This window comes from Triticum urartu, chromosome 4A, assembly GCF_056163025.1.
Source record: "Triticum urartu cultivar PI428250 chromosome 4A, HENAU_Tu73, whole genome shotgun sequence".
NCBI classification, from domain to species: Eukaryota; Viridiplantae; Streptophyta; class Magnoliopsida; order Poales; family Poaceae; genus Triticum; species Triticum urartu.
The window spans coordinates 65,989,620-66,009,899 of record NC_141876.1 but is presented as its reverse complement, the minus strand read 5'-3'; the positions used below and the strand labels follow the sequence as shown (position 1 = coordinate 66,009,899).

The following is a 20,280-nucleotide window of genomic DNA, read 5'->3' as shown; positions in this document are numbered from 1 at the left end:
GTGGTTGTCTAACTAAAGAAAATAATGTATTGCGCTTGTCTTTAAAAATCTTCCACTACTCCCAACGGACTCGGTCCCTAAGTTTTAGTTTTTGATGATTTGACTAGTGAAATATGTGTTGTACTTCAAATTTTCATTTGACGAACTAAAATACCATGCCCGTTAAAGATTAAATGCATTGAAAGCATTCTGAAGGCATTTTAAATGTGGATCACCAAACATCACCAACTGTCCGCGGACAGCCGGCGTGGGCGGAGGCCCGCCAACCATGAGCATCAAATTTCCAACCCATTTGAAACGAACCAAACAAAGACAGCTAAACAGATGAAATTTAACGAAGTTTGAAATATTTACAGCCAAACGGATGAAGTTTAACAAGTTAAACTGAAACTAAAAGCTAACTAAACTAGGCCAGGTATTTGCTAAAAAAAACTAGTCCGGTTACCGGAGGGTGACTTCCTAGGCATGGCCACCGACATATCCATCGTCATCCGCGCCAGTTGTTGTTATCGCTGTTGCGCCAGTGGCAAAAGGCCTACTAGGCGTTGAAGTATCCTTGCCCGGCCACCGCCGCACGCTCGTGGTGTAGATGCTCTATCACATCCTCCACTCCTTTTGTGTCGCTTGTCTTCGGCGACTCGGATGAAGAGGCGTGGTCGGACTCTGCTGGACCCACCTTTGAGGAGCTGGTCATTGAGCCGATGTCAATGGCGGGCGTCCAACTACTCGGTGGTTTTGGACCGGTCGATGGCCCAAGCCTTCGGGAGCACCATGCAAGCGCCGCCTGGTTCTTTTTTTTCTGAGAATTTTTTCATTCATATCACGAATCAGTACAAAGAAGTTGACTCTTACAAGCACACTGAAACGAAAACACAAATGACCATGAACACCTAGAATACCCTAAGACAACCATACCACAAGAAGATCTCCGAAGCCCTGTGTCATCATCCCCGAATCTTGAGAGAAGACCCATACAACAGAAGGATTCTTGACGACGCCCCATGCGCGCCTTTGCCACGGCTTTGGACTTGGACGAGGAGGCGCTCCTGGAGGTTCTAGACGGAGGTTCTAGAGCCGGACGGCTGAAGAGGGTTTTTGGGATGGGCCTGAGGTGTCGACGTGTGACGTGGTAGATGTTCGGACCCTGTCGGATCTCTCCTCAATTCCGGGTTAGGCTGTGGGTGTTTTGGATGCGTGGACCAGTCGGATCGAATTTGGTGCCGTGTGTTGGAGGCCTAACGGTCAGAATATTTGCGGTCGATTTGATGATCACCATTGAAGATGCCTAGCTCTTAATTACTTGCAATTAGACGGTCTAAATATTTGCTGACGTTTTGGTGAGAAGATGCCTAACACTTGATTACTTTTGATTAGTCTAACCAGTTGACACGACAGGGTTCCACTCAAAGGCCAACAAACAACCCACAACCCGATTACGAGAGGCGACGCAGCATCCCACGAGACAAACCTGGCCGCCGCAAGAAGGGAGCCACGCATCGCCGTGGAACGCCACTCGCCGCAGGGGAAGACCCCCACCCACCAAGACGAAGACAGGGGAAAAGTTGGAAAGCAACCAGCAGCCCTGTTCCTCCCTCCCTCCCTCCCTCCCTTTGCTCATAAAACCCTAACGCAGTGGCGCGCACCAGCCGCCCATGCCCTTTCAGTTGCATCTCCTCCCGTCCCGCATTGGCCTCTTCTCGTCGATCTCCGCCATGTCCAGCTCGCGGCGCGCCTCCAGGCTCACCCGCGCATCCCGCCCGGAGCTCAGCCCAGCTGAAAGTTCGCCTCTTTCCCCCCCTTTTGAATTCAGTTCCGTGCTTGTGTATTTCCTTGCCCCATTTGCTGCTAGTATTATGGAAATACTTGTACATTTAGTTGGTTATTTCTTGAAATGCTAGTACTAAAGTTGGAAGCAACCCCACCCGCCCAAAACAATTTTTTCTTATTACTAAAAGCTTAGTGGCCGGAATTGTTCATCTCACTTGACAAATTGCGTGAAATCAGCGAGTGTGCTCTCTTGAAGATCTGGTGATATCCCCGTGGGTCATACACTTTTAGTAATCATGTGCTTGTTTGTTGAATGTAAGGTTCCCTAAAAAAGAATGCAGGGAAGACATTGCGTAGATGAGTTATTTCTGTATTTTTCATGTTGCCTCAACCTTTTAATTTCAAGACATAAGTACGATCCAAAATATGCTAGAAAGATGCCATATACACTTTTAATTCGTGTGAAATATGTTTGCAAAGTCGCAAAGTTTCAGTCCTTTCTCCCCTGGCGTGGCTTTTTCTTGAAATGCTACAAAAGATGGAGGCAACCCCACCCGGATACCATTTTATTTTCTTATCACTAAAAGCTGGTGATGTTCTTATGCATCATAGTCTTTTAGTTATCATGTGCTTATTTGTCGAATGTAAGGAAAACAATTTTTCAGATGAGTTGTCTCACTTATTTATGTATGTTCATCTTGCCTCAAGGCTGAAGCTTTAATTGCAACGCATAAACACTATCCAAAATTGATTATTTTCTTCTTTCGTAAATGCAAGAAGTTTGCTTGTCATTTATATCTTCTTAATTGACAAGAAGAAAAGCTCAAGTATGATCACTAACATTTTTTCAGCCTAACTACACATCAATTCACTTCAACCACGACTCACTACTTCCGAAGTTTGTTTCCGAAGTTTGTTTAGTATCATTATTCGTTTTCTATCAAGTATGAATTGATGCATTTTCCAGGTGCAAGGGAAGTGAAGCGTGAACCCGGTGTTTCTTTTGACTACTCCAAGTCTGAAATGAATTCCGTCAAGAGGAAAAGGCTGAACTGTGTGCTTGAAGTAAAGGAGGAGCTTCCTAAGAAGCAGGTATCTGCTGACTAACTATAATAACGTTTTTCTTCATAAAAGGAAGCGTTGTGCATCTTTCAATTTCTTTCTGGACTTCTCAAATCCTTGGTTTAAATTACTGTCCGCTTGAGTGTTCAATTATTCTGAGATTGTAATTGCACAACTGCAGTTTAAACCTTTCAGTGCATTTGTGCATTCGTGTTGCCAGTTTAGCAGCGCTTCCTTTTCTACTATTGGTTTTTGGTCCAATTCATGTCCCACTAAGAAAATATTTCGACATATGCAGGTTGGTATTGTTCCTGACATCGAAGATTTTCGATATGTGAAGACCGGGGCAAAAACGTCAGTAACTGCAAAGAGGGTACCAGCATCATCAAATAAGAACAGTTCACCAGGTAATTTTCGATGTTTCCTCTAAATGGTTTGATCGATAATCATAGTTCGTCAATCAATTGCTCTACATGTACCATGTGCTTATATTTTGCATTGCTTAAGGACTATTACGAATGCTAAAAGTCTATCATAGTTCGTCAATAAATTGCTCTACATGTACCAGCGCTTATATTTTGGCATTGCTTAAGGACCATTATGAATGTTAAGAGTCAGTTGTTGCATGTTTGTGTTTGTTTCTTCAAGCATGGCTTGTACATTATTCTGTGCAGTAACCCTCCGTAAGGAAAACATTTTTTAGATGAGTTATCTCAGTTATTTCTGTATGTTCATGTTGCCTGAACCTTTTAATTTCAAGACATAAGTATGATCCAAAATATTTTATTTTTTCCTTTCATAAATAAGATCACTAAAATTTTGTTACGCATCGATTCACTTCAGCTACGACTCGATACTTTCCATTCAGTCATATCTATGACTGTTAAAATCCGCATTCTTGTTTATAGTGTGTTTACTATTACTCGTTTTGTCTAAAGCATGACTGGTGCCTTTTCAGGTGTAAAGGAAGTGAAGTGTGAACCCAGTGTTTCTTTTGACTACTCCAAGTCTGAAATGAATTCCGTGGAGAGGAAAAGGCTGAACCATGTGCTTGAAGTAAATGACGAGCATCCTAAGCAGGTATATGCTGACTAACTATAATAATGTTTCTCTTCATATTAAAAATGAAGCGTTGCGCATCACTAATTCTTCTTCCTGGACTTGGTTTAAATTACTGTGCGCTTGCGTGTTCGGTTATGCTGAGATGTAATTGTACAGCTGCACTTTAACCCTTTCAGTGCATTCGTGCTCTCAGTTTAGCAGTGCTCCCTTTCCTACTATTGGTTTTTCGGTCCAATTCAGGTCCCACTGAAGAAAATATTTACACATGCAGGTTGGTGCTGTTCCTGACATGGATGGTTTTCGATATGTAAAGACCGAGGCAAAAACAGCAGTATCTACAAAGAGGGTACCAGCATCATCAAATAAGAACAGTTCACCAGGTAAGTTTCGATGTTTCATCTAAATGGTTTGATCCATAATCATAGTTCGTCAATCAATTGCTCCACATGTACCATGTGCTTATATTTTGCATTGCTTAAGGACTATTATGAATGTTAAGAGTCAATTGTTGCATGTTTGTGTTTGTTTCTTCAAGCGTGGCTTGTTATCATTATTCTGTGCAGTAACCCCCCTTTTGGGTTTCTTGCATATGGTTAATCTTGTTGTAAATCTGCATGTGTCATTTTACTGTAGGTGTAAATTTTGCCCTTATGTCCTATGAAAAGCTTACCCTTTCACGTCTTCAGTCAGGTTGGAGAAAAAGATCAGAGTTTCATCTGTTGTGAAAGTGGAAGGTAATTAGACATCAAAAGATTTCCAGGAAAGATAAATTATGTCATATTAGTCCAAATTATATTGATGTTATTCTTTTTTTGAGATGATGCCGCTGTTATTCTTACTATAGATGATTTCTGTTCTTGCAACCTGATTTTTTTTTGAGGAAGACAGTAGATTTCCCTACTGCGTGTATTTATATTTTAAGTTTCGAAGGATGTACAGGAAAACACAAAATGAAATAAAACTAACACAAAGTAGAGCCCCTTACTAGAACACACCAAGTCAGATGAACGCCTCAACCCAAGGTTGCAGCCCTGAGTATGCTTTCCTTTTAGCTGTGTGAACAAGCAATCTCATTTCCTCCTTAAATCTATTCCTGCATCTGTATAGATTTGGCTGAAGACCTTTAGAAATAAATTCATTTCTAGTGTTCCAGATGGCCCATGTTACCAAAATGACGGTCTTTATGAAAATAGACAGACGCAGCTTCTGCTTCAAACATAACCTGATATCAAGTCAAACCTATTCAATCAGTATCCACAATATTTCCTCAATTTTTGAATTAGTGAATGCATCATTTTGTCCATGTAGTGCTTAAATTCTTTCGTGGGATCAATTTAACCATACATGTTGCTCCTACATTCTGGCCTTTTGATTCCTGCAGACATATTTATCGGGATGCCTAATTTTTCGCGGAGTTTTCAAATTCTTTCTACCTCTTGAATACATTTGGTCCACTTTTCCTGACTTCACATCATTACATACGTACCACTTGAATAGTTAAATGTTGCACCATGCGAAGCAATTGTGTCAAAACCAGATATTTTGACTACTCTATTAAGAGTTTTTGCTCCTACATGTAACTGTGTTGATCCTCATGTCCGTTTGCTGATCAAGAAGCTAACATAGTAATGTATGTAGTTGCAGCTCCAGAAAATTGGGAAGCAGTTCTTGAAGGTATTAAAAACATTAGGTTATCTGGCCAGGCCCCCGTAGATACAAAGGGCTGTGAAAAGGCTGGTTCTCTTCTTCCACCCAAGGTATTCGTCGGAGAGTTGTTCAGACTCAAAAGTGTAGTTTACAAAGTCCATTTACTATGAACAGTACATGAGGATGTGATCCTCTTTGGCTTAATATGTCATACATAGGGAGTGTGGGTTTTATGTAATTTGCAAATTCCCCTAATTTTCTTGTGCTATGTTACCATTTGAAAAAGTATTTCTGTTTGCTAGCTAGGCAGAAAATGCAGTCTGTAGATGGGTTCATGGCTAATGGATTGCAGATTGGCCATGGATTTGGGCCTATTGATCCATTAATTTTCGATTGATCTCATATCACTGCATATTTGTTGTAAACAAAGTTTTGCACATTGATCTGCTACTTTTTTTAGGTGGATCTGATATTTGTTTTCCACTGGCTCCAGTTGCATTGAATGATGCTATGCAACACTATTGATCCCCATTAGTTAACAAACCATAAGCTACATTTCCTCCTGTGCAGGAAAGAAGGTTTGCAGTTCTTATATCAACAATGATGTCAAGCCAGACAAAAGATGAAGTTACTCATGGTATGCCTTAGGATTTTTTTTTTGGAATAGGTTATTACTATATGTATCTTCCAATTTTGTAGTGGAAATGAAAGTAACTGAATCAGTGGTTCACTTAGAGCCGATTGTTGAAGATGCTCGAGAGTTCAAATCACTTAGTTCAGTTTCCACGGCCGTGAAATTATGACCTCAACATATGCATCTGAGACTTAATTCTCATGCAATTACTGCTCGGAGTATAGTACATTGTGGAACTTGACTCAACTTATCATTTCATGCCTATTAATGATAGCCTGTGAATGCTGAAGCTGGTACTAATCCATGTTCTGCTGAAAATTGTTCAAATGTGACGGCGTTCTTACATAGATGTTCAACAGCAAGTCCAAAGCATTGCTGGAATACACACTAGTCTGTTCCTTATCCTCTCCCCATCTCTCCAGAAACATGTAATTTCACCCTGTTTTGACAATTATTAGAAACATGAGTTTGTAAGCAATTAGCAGAAAACAATAATCGTATTGTTTGTCTGGTTTGCTGATCCCAACCGGTTTGCTCATCCCTTGTTGGTATAAAATACTTGCATGGATCTAACCATTATGGTCCATTAATAAATGTGCTATACTGTTGGATGAAGAGGGGCCCTGTGGAAGATTTGAGCATGCTTACACCTGTGAGCTCTTTTATTATTATATACAAATTTGTTTTTTTATGGAATATGAGTTTGAATTTAGTAGGAATCTTTTATATGGTGTTAATATAGATTAGTTGGCGGTTCAAATTTCCGAACTTGAGGTGGATTTTCAAGTTGTTTGTCCACTGAATTGATTTTTTAACCATTGAACAGTAGGGGAGCCCCCTACGGTATATTTTCTATTAAAGAACCAAAATAAGTTACAATATCTACATGACTACATATTCCAGTGAATTGAGTTAATCTTGTCATGAAAAAGTCTGACTCTACTTAATTATTTTCCCTAGCTTAACATTACTTAGTAGCGTTTCTCTTTCAAAGGAATGCTGATTGTATTTTGGACTGAATTGTTATCAGCTGCTGTGGAGCGTCTCGGTGAGAACGGTTTACTTGACCCTGATGCTATCGTCAGAACAGATGAGGCCACACTGGCAAATCTTATCAAACCTGTAAGTTGCCAGGGCCTTTTGCTTAATTAGGATCAAAAGTAATGGCACCTTCCTGATTTAGTTTAAACGGTAACTGTTACTCCCTCCGTCCCAAAATATAAGAACGTTTTTTACACTAACATAGTACCAAAAACGTTCTTATATTTTGGGACAGAGCGAGTACTTTATTAGTATCTGAAGCTATGAACATGAAAATATAATTTGATCATCTACTTTTGTTGTCACATCATTGGCATAATGGCAATAGATAACAGGCTAGACCCGTATAACCCTGCTTTAGACTTTGTTACTATCACGTGCGGGTAATTGCAATTGTTGCTAAATTAGCTAGTTGGAGGCAAGCGCTATAACGGTTTTGTTAGCTTCTACTGTCATCTTCGCACCGCTTACGTTAAGCTATTGAGGTCAACTATTTATACAGTACTGTGCATAATTTAATCAGGTTGGATTCTATCAGAGGAAGGCCCAATTCATAAAAGAAGCTTCCAGAATTTGCCTTGAGCGATTTGGAGGAGATATTCCAGATACTTTGACTGATCTGCTTGCTTTGAAAGGAGTTGGTCCTAAAATGGCTCATCTGGTAATTTATCTACTAATCATATAATCCATAGTTGGAATTTAAACTTAAGTTTCTTCACAGCTATTTTTCACTAAACAGGTGATGAGCATTGCATGGAAGAATACTCAAGGAATCTGTGTGGACACTCATGTGCATCGCATTTCTAACCGTCTTGGATGGGTCTTCCGAGAAGGAACAAAGCAGGTTGTTTGTTAAGTTCGCATTGTCTACTCTTTCTGCTTGGAAACAAGTTATATTTACCATTGAATTTTTTTTGGCACAGAAAACTACTACACCAGAACAGACAAGGATGTCTCTTGAGAAGTGGCTGCCCAAGGATGAGTGGGAGCCGATAAACCCACTACTGGTAATGCTCCACTGAATTGGTTCAACTTTGATTACAGGGAATGTTTTATTTCCTATTTCCCAAGTAACCACAAGCTCTTATTTTTTTGGTGGGGATCGAGCAGAACACGTTTGGATTATACCTTCGTAATTCCCAGAAATGAAATGCTTGTCTTACGTTGGAACTGAAAATCTCATGTAGGTTGGATTTGGTCAGACAATCTGTACGCCGCTGAGGCCCAAATGCGGCAGCTGTGGCATAAACACCATTTGCCCATCAGCTTTTAAGGAAGCGTCAAGTCCCAATCCGAAGCAAAAGAAGCGAGGTCTAGGTCCAACCTAGTCGGCGGGGTGCCCTCTGAACCTTCTTAACATGCGTTAGCTACTGATGTGGTGGTATGGAAGGTATATAGTACAGGTACTTTCCTGGGTTCTTTTGGCTGGCCTATATTGTTTGGATAGCCTCCTTTGGCAGTGCCATTGGAGAACTATAGTAGTATCATCCTTTTGTTAGAAGTAATATATTATCGACCCTGTCAAGTTGCAATATGATTTTCCATGATCGAAGGAAAATCGTCCAAGTTTAATCCTTGTCTTGTATTGCTTGCCAAATGGCTAGTGTTTGCCGAGCATCAGTAATCAGGAGATCTCTCTTTCATTCATTGCTTACCAAAATGCTAAACATGGCTGGCATCTGAAACTTAACTGCTGTGCAACTGCTTAATCCCCTGTAGTACAAAATATATAAAAACAAAAAACAAACTGCTTGATTAAACTGTACTAGCTAGGCAGGAAACGCCAGCGGCTGGTCCTCCGGCGAGTCGCTGTGCCGGCTGAGGACGGCGACGTTACCCATCGGGTCGGCGTCGATGATCACATAGTCTCCCTCCTTGACATCCTCGGCGAGCATCTTGTCCGCGAGCTTGTCCTCGAGCAGCCTCATGATGGCCCTCCTCAGCGGCCGGGCGCCGTAGCTGGGGTCGTAGCCTTCCTCCACAACCAGATCCTTGAAGTTCTCTGTCACCATCAGCTCGATCCCCTTGGCCTTCATCCGGCCGGTCACCTCCGCCAGCATGATGACGGCGATCTCCTTGACCTCCATCTTGGTGAGCTGCCGGAACACGATCATCTCGTCGAGCCGGTTCAGGAACTCTGGCCGGAAGTACTGCTTCATCTCCTCGTCCACCAGGCTCTTGATCCTGCCGTAGCTGCTGCGGGCCTCGCCGTCGTCGTGGTCGAAGCCCAGCTGCTTCCCGCCCTTCTCGATCACGCTGCTGCCGACGTTGGAGGTCATGATGATGAGCGTGTTCTTGAAGTCCACCGTCCGCCCCCTGCTGTCCGTCAGCCGGCCGTCCTCCATGATCTGCAGCATCAGGTTGAACACGTCCGGGTGTGCCTTCTCGATCTCGTCCAGGAGGACCACGGTGTAGGGCCGCCGCCGGACGGCCTCCGTCAGCTGCCCGCCCTCCGTGTACCCGACGTAGCCGGGAGGGGAGCCGATGAGCTTGGCCACCGTGTGCCGCTCCATGAACTCGCTCATGTCCAGCCGGACGATGGCCTCTTCCGAGCCGTAGTAGCTGGTTGCCAGCGCCTTGGCCAGCTCCGACTTGCCCACGCCCGTCGGGCCGGCGAATATGAAGCTGGCCACCGGCCGGTTGGGGTTCCTGAGCCCGACGCGCGCGCGGCGGATGGCGCGGCCTATGGCCCGCACGGCCTCGTCCTGGCCGATGACGCGCCCGTGCAGGGTCTCCTCCATCTTGAGGAGCCGGCTGGACTCGTCAACGGAGACCTTCTCCACGGGGACGCTGGTCCATGACGCAACAATGCGCTGGATGTCCGCCTTCGTCACCATTGGGCCGGCTGACGCTCCCGACTCCATCTCCGCCTTGCTCACCTCCTTGCTCTTGTCCACCAGCGACATGATCTGGGTCTTGAGCTCCAGCTCTTCTCTGCGAAGCTCTCCGGCCTACAATCATTCAGAGAATTAACGTTCTCCTATAAGATGTGCATTTCAGGTCGACTCTTGTTGAATCATGGACGAGAAGATTACCGTCTCAAATTCCTGGGAGCGGATGGCGTCATTCTTCTGTCTGGTGATTTCCTTGAGCTTCTTGTCGAGATCTTTAGCTTCGTCAGGTAGCTGTCATTACAGCTCAAAATTCAGATACAGATCTTGTAAATGCAACAGTTTGGAAAAATGTTTAGGTGCATCGTCATTCCAGAACATCTGTACTACCTTGGCATGGCGTAGCCTGACAAGAGATCCTGCCTCATCAACCAGGTCGATTGCTTTGTCTGGGAGGAAACGATCACTGCAAACAAAATAGTCTGTCAGAAAACTTCATTGTATGCTGGGAACTACTCCTATCCAACACTGAAGTTTGCAAGCGAATCTGACCAACTACTCCCTCCGTTCCTAAATATAAGACCTTTTAGAGATTTCAGCTCAGTATGTGATAGTACAAGCGCTCTTGGAATTCACAAACCTGATGTATTGGTATGAGAGCTGGGCAGCGGCAATCAGCGCTTCGTCGCTATATCGGAGTTTGTGGTGGATCTCGTACCGCTCCCGGAGCCCCTTGAGGATTCCTATGGTTTCATCAACTGTGGGCTCCGGAACTTTCACGGGTTGGAAGCGCCTCTCCAGCGCAGGGTCTTTCTCAATGTGCTTCCTGTATTCGTCGATTGTAGTGGCTCCAAGACACTGATAAAATTTCCAAATTTGTATTAAATTGTCGAGACTTCAGATGAGTAAAGTGGACACATTGTTGAGATAAGTATCGGTTTGTACCTGAAGTTCACCTCTCGCCAACGCTGGCTTCAGAATGTTAGCAGCGTCAATAGCACCTTCTGCTGCTCCTGCTCCCACCAGAGTGTGGACTTCATCAAGGAAAAGTATTATGTCTCCATTCTGCTTGATCTCTTCCATCAGTTTCTTCAACCTTTCTTCGAACTCTCCACGGTATTTGGTCCCGGCAACAAGAAGTCCCATATCAAGGGTGATAACCTACCATGACAGGTTACAAGAAGAAGATCCATTATTCATCTCACCTAGTGATGTCAAACAAAATCCAGGACGGCTCAAACAAAAGAAAACATGGCCAATGGTGATCATGCCTCATATCGACTTCGCTTTGTGTACCAGACATATATAGAGCTACTCCCTCATGCCTCATATTGGCTTCGCTTTGTGTAAAAGGAGATACACAGAGCCAATATCATAGCATATTTAGCACAAGAGATGTGATGAACACAAACCGTTTTCCCTTCAACTGTTTCAGGCACATCCCCGGTGGCAATGCGCTGCGCAAGGCCTTCCGCGATAGCCGTCTTTCCAACACCGGGTTCTCCAATTAGGCAGGGATTGTTCTTTGTTCGTCTCCCCAAAATCTGCAGCACGCGCTCGATCTGCTTGTTCCTTCCGACGACGGGGTCTAGCATCCCCTACAGAAAATATCAGGATTCACAAGTTATTTACTCTATTTCCTTGCATTCTGAACTACTGCTATTATTATGACACGATGGGCCTAGTTCAGTACCTCCTGTGCTAATTTTGTCAGATTAGTCCCATACTCCTCCAGTGTTGGCATCTTGGCTCCACTGCTTCCGCCCCCAACGCTGGCACCGACAGTTTGATCTTCAGACATGTCGGTAATCATTTTGATAACCTAAAAGAAGCAACACATAACTCATAGCTGTGAGGCTGCCAACTGAGAATGGAAGTAAAAAAAGACTGACCGTTTGGTCAGCAGTTCTCAGTGTAAAGCTACCTCGTTGCGTATGTCACCGAGATCAGCCTGAAAGTTCTTGAGTACAATGGCTGCCGCACCATCATCCTCACGGATCAACCCAAGAAGCAAGTGCTCCGTTCCAATGTAGTTATGCCCTGGACAGTTTTAAGGCGATTTAGTGCTAAAAATAAATAACCGACTGTCTAAATTCTTTAAGAAAGTATAATGTGCAGTAGCAACAATAGCAACAAAGAACAATGATAATGAGAGAACTAAATAAGCACTCCTAATTCTTAATAATGCGCGAATGATATTCTATCACGAGAGAATACAGTTAACCATGCTGTACTTTGCATCTATGGAATGTTTGGCCATGATTCATATTCTCGATGTCGATCAGAATTGGGCCGTCGCTGAAATCACCGACATTGTTATTTTGGTTCAGTTTGGCTGAATGACAAAAGTTCTCCCTTGACTTTGACTGAAATATAACCGAAGTTGGATGAAATTGGAGTTATATTTAAATTCTGCTGAAATTCACGTTCACTGAAATATTTTGATGGTGATGCAAATTTGACGGAATACAAATATTCTTATGCCTATTGAAATGTCGGCAATTTTGGTGAAATTATATTGAAAATGAGAAACATATGTGTGGACAAAACAGTCGCTAAAAAATACTTTGCGCTGATGTGCATCAGCATTAAAGCAAAGAACTTTACAAAAGGATAACCTAGCTGGTGCAAGAACATATTCTTTGGATGAACTTGCAATGGGGCATACCTAGCTGGCGTGGTAAGAAAACTAAAAGAAAGTCAGAATGTTTAATATCTCGTGAAGGACATTCGATGAGAGGGATTGCAGTTAACCATAATGTACATTCTATCTAATGATTGTCTTGACCACTGTTCATATTCTTGATTTCAATCAGAATTGGGCCATCGCTGAAATCACCGACATTGTACTTCGGTTTCCAGTTCGGCCGAATGACAAAAAATTCCCCTTGAATTTGACCGAATACAATCAAAGTTGGATGAAATTTTGAGCTCTGTTTAAATTCTGCTAAAATTCACGTTCACTGAAATATTTTGACGGCGATGCAATTTTCGACCCAAATACAAATACTCTTACGTCTACTGAATATCTGCAATTTTGGTGAAATTTTACTGCAAACGAGAACCATATGTGTGGACAAAACAAATCAGACCCTAACAAAATTGTTTGTGCTGATAAATAAATCAAGAGAAGAACTTCACTAATAACAAAAAGATAACCTAACGCAAGAACATCTTATTTGGATGAACTTGCAATGGGGCATAAACATACCTAGCTGGCGCGATTCTTCAGTCGAGGACTCGATCACCTTCTTGGCCGACGCGGTGAAGGGGATCTCGATGGGGATGAGTCCAGGGCCCCTCCCGAGGACCTTCTCCACCTCGGCGCGGGCGTCCTTGAGGTTCAGCCCGGCGGACCTGAGCACCTTGGCGGCGATGCCGGTGCCCTCTCCGACGAGGCCCAGGAGGATCTGCTCGCTGCCGACCGTGTGGTGCCCGAGGCGCCGCGACTCCTCCTGCGCCAGCATGATCACCCTGATGGCCTTCTCGGTGAAGCTCTCGAACATGGCCCTGGCGACGAGGCGACGTCGGCCCCTCGACGACGACCCGCGGGACGACGACGACGATGGCCCGAATCCGCCGCCGACGGAGAACACGGACGCGGGCGTGAGCGTGACCGGAGGGGTGTGAAAATCTCGCCGGTGGCCGGCGAGCGCTGACATCTTGACGGGGCGCCAGCGTGCCGGCCTGGGAAGCGCCGGGACGACGGAGGGAGGCCTCGTGGCGCTCCGAGACCTCCAGCCGGCCGTGCCGCCTCCAAGCCCGGCGGGCGATCCCAGTCCCAGAGCGGGTGGCCTCAGCAAGGTGCTCTCCATGGCGGCGGCGGATTCCTAGACAGACAGGTAGCTTCCGGCGACCTGCCGAAGAAGAAGACCAAGGTTAACAAACGGAAAATCGACGATCGATCATCGGCATTGTTGCGCAGTCAAGAACAGGATTTGGAATCTTGGTAAGAAAATTAATTAACAGCGTGATCCGCGGGATCGATCTTCATCAAGGACAGGAAGAAGAACGTAAGGGAGCCATGCATGCATGGAATCATGGATTGATGGGATTAGAAATCGATCCGCTCACGTACCAGAGGGCGCCGATCCTGGAGCAATGGCCGGGGGGATCGATCGGGGCTGGGCTGATTAGCAACAGAGAAGTACAGAAAGAGATCACGTCCACCAGCGCCACAATCAGAATCAGGTACCCAGTTGGCTACGAGAGGAAGAGTTCCGCCGAGGGTGGCGCGCTTCCGTGGAAGGAAGGGGACCCGCGGCCAGAGGCTTTGAGACGGACACCACTGCACCGTGGACATCAGTTTTTTTTATCGGGTATTATTATGCTATTCGGCGAACGTTCGCTAGGGGGCAATGACAAATGCAAACGTTTTTTATGACAAGTCCTTCGGAGCACACAAATAGGAATTCCTAAAAACCAACACGATAATGTATGCTGGTTAAGCCGGTCCTTTATCGTGAGTACCATGAGGTTCACCAGTGACGCGAGGCCTTTCCGATGGCCGGTAGGCGATGTATAGGTGATTGAGGCCCATCAGAGGAGAAAATCCTCGTCATCGGACGGCGCCGGCGGTGGCCCGGTACCACCCAAGCATGTCATGCCAAAGCCAAACCTACCTGAGAGGAGGCACCAATGAGGAGGTGTTGCATGGTCTCCGACGCTTGGTCGCAGAGGGCGCAATAATCATTGTGCGGCAGACGGTGTCGTGCCAATATCGCCAAGGTCCAGCATCAAAGAAAGAAGTGTATATAACCCTCAGAAGTATCACGTTTTGGCCACATAACCCCCTGACCTCTAAAACCGGGATCTTCATCCTCTCAACTTTTCAAAACCAGACAAATCACCCCCTAAGGCTCTCATGGTGGTTTTGAGGATGGTTTTGCCCACGTGTTACACTGGTCAAGTTCACTTATATTGTCATCGCATAGCATCCATCGCACGTCCATCTCCAAGAGAGGCGGTCGGGAGTAGTGGATAGTTTCATGCGGTAGAGGGGGCACCAAAGCCATATGTATTTCTCAAGCACAGCTGAACCGAGGGCTTCATGAACATCACCTAACCAGGCATGGCCAGCGAGCCCCTCAACAACCGAAGACGAAGTTTTTGTTGATAGTGAGGTGTCATTCTCACCTCTGCGGAGGTTCAGCAAGGCCGAATGGGCCGTGACCTACCCAACCCATGAAGTTTTACACATTATACGTCTACTCCCGGGCCTTAAAACATCAGCCCATGAGCTATTTTGCATGTTGGCCCACCCTCCTTTGGGCTACAAGCTACCTCGCAAACTTGAATCTTTGCGACTCTCGGTCTTTAGTATATATGTGGGTGACGACATTGTAGTTGGTGTTTCAAAAAAAACAACTGAATTCAGATCTTCCCATGACTATGGAGCAATCATAAGCGAAATCAGATCTAGATCAATTTTTTTTTCTTGTAACTCATTTTTAAAGGGCGTGCTATAAATTACGAAGCTCATAGTTTAGCAAAGTTTGCTACTACTTCAGCTTAGGGGCCTCATGTATGGCTTGGCCCCCACTTTGTATCCCACTGTCTGTGGAATTTTATCAATAAAAAATGGCTTTTCCCCTAAAAAAACACATGACTATGGAAGCATCACAAAATATTCAGCCACAGGCATCCCCGCATCATAAAACCAAAGGCCGGTCACAAAAGAAAGACTTTGACAATTGTTGATAGCAACAGTGGAAACACACTGGTCAGCCAGCCCGTCGGTTGTGGACGACCACGTTCCCCTCGGGGTCAACATCTACAGTCAACGAATCCCCTTCCTTGGCCTCCCCGGCGAGCATCATGTCCACCAGCTTGTCCTCCAGCAGCCTGGTGATGGCCCTCCGCAGCGGCCGCGCGCCGTAGCTGCGGTCGTACCCTTCCTCGGCCATCACCTCCTTGAACCTCTCCGTCACCCGCAGCTCCATCCCCTTCTCCCTCATCCGCCGGACCACCTCCTCCAGCATCTTGGAGGCGATCTCCTTCATCTCCGGCCTGGTGAGCTCACGGAACACGATCACCTCGTCGAGACGGTTCAGGAACTCCGGCGGGAACCCGTGCTTCTCCCTCATGTCCTTCTCGACCATCACGCCCGTCATCTCCCCGCTGCCGGCGTTGGAGGTCATGATGATGATCGTGTTCCGGAAGTCCACCGTCCTCCCCTTGCCGTCCGTCAGCCGGCGTCTTCCAGCACCTGCAGCAGCATGTTGTACACGTCCCTGTGCGCCTTCTCGATCTCGTCCAACAGCACCACCGCGTGCGGCCGCTGGCGCACCGCCTCCGTCAGCTGCCCGCCCTCCTCGTACCCGACGTAGCCCGGGGACGCTCCGATCAGTTTAGCAACGGCATGCCGCTCGCTGTACTCGCTCATGTCGAGCCGGACCATGGCCTCCTCCGAGCCGTAGTTGCACGCGGCGAGCGCCTTGACGACCTCCGTCTTGCCCACGCCCGTCGGGCCGGCGAACACGAAGCTGGCGATCGGTCGGCTGGGGTCCCGAAGGCCGGCGCGCGAGCGGCGCATGGCGCGGCTCACCGCCTTGACGGCCTCGTCCTGGCCGACGACGCGCCGGTGCAGGGTCTCCTCCATCGTTAGCAGCCCGGCCGACTCGTCCGCGGAGACCCTCTCCACGGGGATGCCCGTCGACGAGGAGACGACGCGCTGGATGTCCGCCTCGGTGACCGTCGGCACGGCAGACGTGATCTTGGACGTGAGCTCCAGCTCTTCCATGCGAAGCTCTTTCGCCTGTAATCACATAGCATCATAATGGAAATTTTAAACGAAATGCGAAATCGTACTTGACTAATTTTCGATTCTATTACCAGCTCGAAATTCTGGCAACGGACGGCGTCGTCCCTCCGTTTGATGATTTCCTCACGCTTCTTGCAAAGATCTTTGACTTCCTCAGGTAACTGTCAGTGTCAGTACAGTTCTAAATTCAGATTCTCGGATCATGAAAACTAAACTGCGTGCAGGTTTACACTTAGGTCCATCATATGTAATGAGAGAAAATGTTCACCTTGCCATGTCGTAGCCTGACTTGAGATCCCGCCTCATCAATCAAGTCGATGGCTTTATCCGGGAGGAAACGATTACTGCAAACAAAAGATGGTGTTAAAAAAAGACCAAAAGGAACCGAAATATACTGAAACCATTAGAGAGAGGAACATTTGGTGGAATTCAGAAACCTGATGTATCGGTGCGAGAGCCGAGCAGCGGCGATCAGCGCTTCCATGGAATATTTGACCTTGTGGTGGTCCTCGTACCCCTCCTGGAGCCCTTTGAGAATTCCTATGGCTTCATCAACCGTGGGCTCTAGAACTTTCACCGGCTGGAAGCGCCTCTCCAGTGCAGGGTCTTTCTCAATGTGCTTCGCGTATTCGTCGAATGTGGTGGCTCCGATGCACTGACAACCAAAGTTCCGGCGATCGATTTTGCGAAGAAAAATGATCAAGATGCTCGCATTTCATTTACTGACGATGCTGGTGCGACCAATCGACCAACTATGCACAACATTCTAGGCGTACCTGAATTTCACCTCTTGCCAATGCTGGCTTCAGTATATTGGCAGCGTCGATAGCACCTTCTGCTGCTCCTGCTCCTACCAGAGTGTGAACTTCATCGAGGAACAGTATTACCTCGCCGTTCTGTTTGATTTCTTCCATCAGGTTCTTCAGCCTTTCTTCGAACTCTCCACGGTATTTGGTACCAGCAACCAGAAGCCCCATATCAAGGCTGATAACCTGACATGATATAGACTACTATATTTATAACAAGAGCAGCTAACTAATTGTTCATCTCACACCAAACGTGCAGGACTGCTAAAGCTACAGAAATTCAAGATCAGAACATTTTTTGTACGAGACAGGTCAAAATTTTAGTCAAAAAAGAAGAGATGTCATCGGAGCCAGCACGAACCGTTTTCCCTTGAATTGTTTCAGGCACATCCCCGGCAACGATGCGTAGAGCAAGCCCTTCGACTATCACCGTTTTCCCAACACCAGGCTCTCCAATCAGGCAGGGATTCTTCTTCTTCATTTTGCCCAAGATTTGCGTGACACTCTCGATCTCCTTTTCCCTTCCGACAACAGGTGCTAACTTCCCCTGTAGAAAAATGGCATGTCTTCTCTTTCAACATTCTCATTTGTGTTGAAATTAATTTGCAATGCACAGTCAGTCTAGTATAGTACCTCCTGTGCTAATTTTGTAAGATTCGTTCCATACTCCTCGAGTGTCGGCATCTTAGCTTCACTGCTTCCTGCCACAACACGAGCACCAACCGCTTGACCACGTATGGCTTGAAAAATCCTTCGGAAGATCTGCGATGCAAGACAAATTTACGAAGCATGAACTCACAACTAGACATACATAAGCAGGATTCTAAAATCTAAATGAACTTTATTTACCTCATCAAGCGCATAGCCCACGGCAACTATAACAATGGTGTGTGCGACGATACGTGCTACGTTTGCAAGGTTGTGCTGGCCTAAAAAAAGTCGTGCCTCCTCTTGTGCGAGAGCCATGACATCTAACGCGTGCTCAGTGAAACCCTCAAGCATTGCTCTGGTGACGAAACGATCATCCTTTTTCCCTCTCGACGATGAAATCCTCAAACCTTGCTCTGTTGATCTGAAGCCGAGGCCAGGAGTAACCGCGGGAGCGTGTGCTGCTCTTAGACCCGACACCTTAGCATTGCGGCGTTGAGCCATCGAAACCACCGAGGGACGCCTCCTGGTTATTTGGGGTGATCGAAGAGAAGGTGGCCCAAGCAAGGTCGTTCCTGCCACCACTGCAAGTGCAGCTCCATAGCCTGTGGATTGCAGATAATTAGATCAAGACAAGCAACGTTCAGATACTTCCTTAGAAAAATTCAATATAGTTCATGCATTCTGATGATCAGATCACATCGAGACCGTTTTTTTTAATGCAGAATCCTGGAAAGTTTTCTTCTATTTTGAGAAGAAAGGTTTCCGGAAAAAAGTACTAAACTGTGTAGTATTTTGAAACATGGCAAACTTATAGTTCAACTTTGTTCAGCTAGGCTTACACATATTTTCACGTAAACAACATTTGCTCCCTCTGTTCACTTTTATAAGACTTGTAGACATTCCAGACAGCGTGCAAAACAGCTCAATTTCAGCTGTCTGAAACGACTTATAAAACAGAACAGAGGGAGTATCATTATTAAGAGGACAGATGAAACTCTTTATTTAAACATAGCATACAGATGCAAACACCAGCCCTGTTTGGATTGAATGTAATTTTTGTGTGCTCCCCGTTATGTAGAGCTCAATGTACCAACATGCACTAGTATATATCAATTTCTTACCAAATCATAAACTGGTTTAAATTTCCGCTTGACCTGTCGTCTGTTACTTAAATTTCCATTTGAAGCAACGACACGAAAACACGATCCCTAAAGTCCGCTACTCCTCAAACATACACTAAAATTGGTGGCACAAAAGAAGTTATCAGGCATGATGCAAGTATGATGAAAAATGACTAGAGGCTACTAGCTTATGCAACGAGCATATTCGTGCGAGGAGGACCTGCAATCCGCATCGCGTTGAGAGAAGGGCTGGCCGAGACTTGGGCCAGTTGAGGCTTGAGCAGAGGGGCGTAGCACTGGCTCTGCAGGGCCATTATTTCGTGTATATTTAGAGAACCTGTCAATGCAAGATAATAGGATCAACTAGTCATAAAGCAGTGCTTCCACACGTTCTATATGATGATATTACAAGATGTTCTAACACTTATCAATCAATCAGAAAAACACCAACGATGCATACCTGGAATCTGTATCGTGTTAAGGGAAGGGCTGATGTAGACTTGGGCCAGTTGGGGCTTCACCAGAGGGACGTAGCACTGTAATGCCATGGTTGTGACTTGTGAGTATATTCAGAAAACCTGTCAATGGAAGATGATTAGTTCAATTAGTTGAAAACCAGCGCATCCACACATACTATATGATGATATCACAAGTGTGTACGACTGAAGTGGAACACATAAGAATGTTTGGGGAGTTCTATAAGGACATAAGAATGTTTGGAGAGTTCTGTAAGGACATAAGAATGTTTGTAGAGTTCTGTAAGGCTTTAAAAAAACTAAGCAAACCCATAACAATGAATATTTGAAAAGTGGACTCTATTCAAGAAAAAAAGTGGACTATGTTTAACTTTAAATCCAACACCATTGCCATCCTGAGCCGGTCAATAGGAACATAC

The 20,280-nt window shown here is 45.5% G+C and overlaps 2 protein-coding genes and 1 pseudogene across 6 annotated transcripts; 1 reads left to right on the top strand and 2 right to left on the bottom strand.

Annotated features, from left to right (window-relative positions):
* The first annotated feature begins 1,444 nt into the window (after positions 1–1,444).
* On the top strand, positions 1,445–10,975 carry LOC147974805 (endonuclease III homolog 1, chloroplastic-like). Of its 5 annotated transcripts, none has more exons than XR_015600280.1 (15): positions 1,445–1,779; positions 2,735–2,859; positions 3,128–3,236; positions 3,788–3,909; positions 4,163–4,271; positions 4,578–4,625; positions 5,530–5,648; positions 6,109–6,175; positions 7,203–7,294; positions 7,737–7,874; positions 7,953–8,057; positions 8,137–8,220; positions 8,401–8,616; positions 10,214–10,291; positions 10,404–10,975. XR_015600280.1 is itself a non-coding variant. In XM_087517788.1 (13 exons), the coding sequence occupies exons 1-13, from the start codon at positions 1,653–1,655 to the stop codon at positions 8,539–8,541; spliced, it is 1,380 nt and encodes a 459-aa protein (XP_087373914.1). In that variant the 5' UTR covers positions 1,445–1,652; the 3' UTR covers positions 8,542–8,787. The 5 variants fall into 5 exon arrangements, 2 of the variants coding, with proteins under 2 accessions (XP_087373914.1, XP_087373913.1); XR_015600279.1 differs by having other exon boundaries at positions 10,214–10,334; positions 10,480–10,975; XR_015600278.1 differs by having other exon boundaries at positions 10,214–10,975.
* On the bottom strand, positions 8,978–14,333 carry LOC147974804 (chaperone protein ClpC2, chloroplastic-like). Its single transcript, XM_087517786.1, has 10 exons — positions 14,123–14,333; positions 13,256–13,901; positions 11,969–12,084; positions 11,738–11,866; positions 11,457–11,642; positions 10,990–11,205; positions 10,685–10,902; positions 10,435–10,510; positions 10,249–10,338; positions 8,978–10,164 (listed from the first exon to the last, which is right to left on the bottom strand). The coding sequence occupies exons 2-10, from the start codon at positions 13,857–13,859 to the stop codon at positions 8,983–8,985; spliced, it is 2,817 nt and encodes a 938-aa protein (XP_087373912.1). The 5' UTR covers positions 13,860–13,901; positions 14,123–14,333; the 3' UTR covers positions 8,978–8,982.
* A 1,434-nt stretch (positions 14,334–15,767) lies between these two features.
* Positions 15,768–18,898, bottom strand: LOC125529200 (chaperone protein ClpC2, chloroplastic-like; annotated as a pseudogene).
* Between the last annotated feature and the right edge of the window lie 1,382 nt (positions 18,899–20,280).

Excerpts from the sequence above, each read along its gene's own strand:
- LOC147974805 (XM_087517787.1), top strand. The coding sequence starts at position 1,653 with ATGCCCTTTCAGTTGCATCTCCTCCCGTCCCGCATTGGCCTCTTCTCG. Across the intron at positions 5,649-6,108 it reads GTTCTCTTCTTCCACCCAAG|GAAAGAAGGTTTGCAGTTCT; the intron begins GTATTCGTCGGA and ends CCTCCTGTGCAG. Across the intron at positions 8,221-8,400 it reads AGCCGATAAACCCACTACTG|GTTGGATTTGGTCAGACAAT; the intron begins GTAATGCTCCAC and ends AATCTCATGTAG.
- LOC147974804 (XM_087517786.1), bottom strand. The coding sequence starts at position 13,859 with ATGGAGAGCACCTTGCTGAGGCCACCCGCTCTGGGACTGGGATCGCCC. Across the intron at positions 11,643-11,737 it reads TGACAAAATTAGCACAGGAG|GGGATGCTAGACCCCGTCGT; the intron begins GTACTGAACTAG and ends TATTTTCTGTAG. Across the intron at positions 10,511-10,684 it reads CTCTCATACCAATACATCAG|TGATCGTTTCCTCCCAGACA; the intron begins GTTTGTGAATTC and ends TTTTGTTTGCAG.